At 46.5% G+C, this 2,405-nt stretch overlaps 1 protein-coding gene across 1 annotated transcript; it reads right to left on the bottom strand.

Moving 5' to 3' along the window:
• Positions 1–534: 534 nt before the first annotated feature.
• On the bottom strand, positions 535–2,176 carry LOC109365085 (uncharacterized). The gene is given in 1 exon segment (XM_085215645.1): positions 535–2,176. A coding segment is annotated over 1 exon segment (1,347 nt). The 3' UTR covers positions 535–829.
• Between the last annotated feature and the right edge of the window lie 229 nt (positions 2,177–2,405).

Genomic DNA, 2,405 nt, shown 5'->3' with positions numbered 1-2,405 from the left:
GTGCAGTAAAACAAGCACAAAAATTATGTTTTAATCTGAAATATTAAATATGAAGCAGGTGAGGGATCAATGCAATCTCAAATATTTTTTAGTTTATGAACTACGTACATGAATAACATATAGCTCCATATTTGAATACCATGATTCTAGACAAAAGCACACAATAACAATAGCAAGTGACAGTGTACATCAGTGACTCTGAAAGTGCTAGCATTTATTTCCATGGAAACTACAACAGATATAAAGAGCTCAATGACACAATTTAATAGAGCAAATTCTCAGCTACAAAATGCTCTTTTTCAACATATTTACTGCCATTAGCTATGCATTTTCTCCAGCAACAAGCCAGAGCCTATATGCCATGCTCATAAAAATTTACTTCAGTGGAGGTGACTCACTGTCGCTGTCATCACTGCTGAAATGTAACACTGACATTGCCACTTTGTCTCACTTTGCCAACATTCGCTATTTGGTGCCGAGGATAGTGTCCTAATCAGATTGTTCTCAAGCGGGGAAGCACGACAGTACTCAATATGAGTGATCAAGCTTCACTTTATTGTTGCACACACAGGGTTTATATATAATTCCAATACACGTGTTCACTTACTATTGGAGCACAAGGTGGGCAGCCAGGTGGGCTGCCTAGCTTCAACCAATGCTCAGCCAGCATTCACACCTGCCACTGAGCTCATCTGCTTATCACCCCCCACATATCCACAGAGCACAGCTGCGGATGTGAGCCTGCTGTTTACATGCTGCCCCAAGGATGTTGTGTCTCCCATCTTAACTCCTAATGTTTTCTCATGGGTATGCACTCTGTGCTGCTGCACTAGCTATGCTCGTACACAGTCTCATGGCCGCTCTGCTCTTGCAGCCATCTCCCAACAATTCCCCCTTTTTCTTTTTGTACGAGCATAGCTTTTTGTGTGGCTTTGTCAATACCCCTCATGATACAACTATACACTATGCGAAGCAGTAAAAGCATAACTAGAATAAGCAATAGCCAACACAAGCCTTCTTTGATTAATGCTGTGAGCCATGGGGACAGCCCCCCAAATAGGGATTCTAGCCAATCATCAAATGGGTTTCTTTTAACCTGAATCTTTTGCGTATGTTCCTTCAACCATTGAAGTTGTTCATGTATGGACCGACTATGATCCAAAAGGTTGAAGCAACACATCCCCTCAAAGTCCTCACAACCATGTCCCTGTGCTAAAAGCAGAAAGTCAATTGCCGCGCGATTTTGTAGCAAAGCGTGCCTAAGATTATTCATATCAGATAACATAGATCCAAAGATTAAGGTGGTCACGTTAGCCTGTTTTGCTGACCAACATGCTTCTAACTATTTTAACGCTTGGGCCGCTGCCACGCCCGGCGTAAGGAATGAAGCGAACACCTGGGCAGTAGCCAACCATAAATCAATGTTATCGTTGCAATCTGATGTCAGGCGGCGCGTACTCCGCCGTCGCCTGGCCTTACGCAGACCAGAGGCGACATTAAGCCATTGACGATGTTGGGGAGCGAACAGTGCTAACTGTCCAAGATAGCAAGGTCCTCCTTGGACATTGGCAGGAACGCCTGCCCACGCCCGGTCACCACATATTAAAAATACACCCGGGGGTAGGGCCTTAGCCGAGTCATTATTCCACAGTGCAGGTTGGGAATCGGCTTTGGAAAGGCTTGCTCCATATCCATACCACAGTCGTAGGTTACCTCCTTCCCCGTTTTGGTTGCTGTAACCGCAATATGCCCCCCATACCGAGAATTCCTGTTCATTATGGGGGGAGACCACTGTCCATCCTGTTGCGTCAAAAAAAGGATTATCCACATAGTCCCACAGTTGCTTAAGGATACTTGCCCGAGCACTAAGGCCCTGGTGCGATCGTCCGAAGCAAAAGCATGTTTGATTCCATCCCGCTGAAGCGTTTCCTACTGCCTGGGAACCCAGGAGATCCAGCTGTTGGGGGTCCCATGGCAAGGAGTCACTTAGTCGTTCTATCAAGCATGCACTTTGTTCTGAAGTGTTGTAACGAGAACATGGATTATCTCTTACGTATCCTTGAAAGCTCTCCAGCCAATAACTCGGCACTCCGATCAGACAGGTCCGGAAAGGTTCAGTGGCCGACTGAAGACTCAGGCAGAAGTCAGTCTGGCCCGTCTTGTTCGCCCAGGTCATCCATAGGTTCCCTGGCTGCGACACCTGAAGGACTGCCTGGCTGTTGAGGTGGCAACCTGTCAGTATCAGTAGAAATAGACACTGCTGCTTTGGTCCACTTCACTAGGACCCACAGTGGACCTGTTGGGGTGAGCACACACATGTAACCCCTTCCCATATTTCACCTCTGAGGGGCCCTCCCAAATCCCTGTCTTGGGATTTCTGTATCTTACGAAAAACGGCTTGTCGC

This window comes from Meleagris gallopavo, chromosome 1, assembly GCF_905368555.1.
Source record: "Meleagris gallopavo chromosome 1, MGAL_WU_HG_1.1, whole genome shotgun sequence".
Classification (NCBI taxonomy): Eukaryota; Metazoa; Chordata; class Aves; order Galliformes; family Phasianidae; genus Meleagris; species Meleagris gallopavo.
The sequence above is the reverse complement of the archived record's forward strand: the minus strand, read 5'-3'. Positions and strand labels throughout refer to the sequence as shown.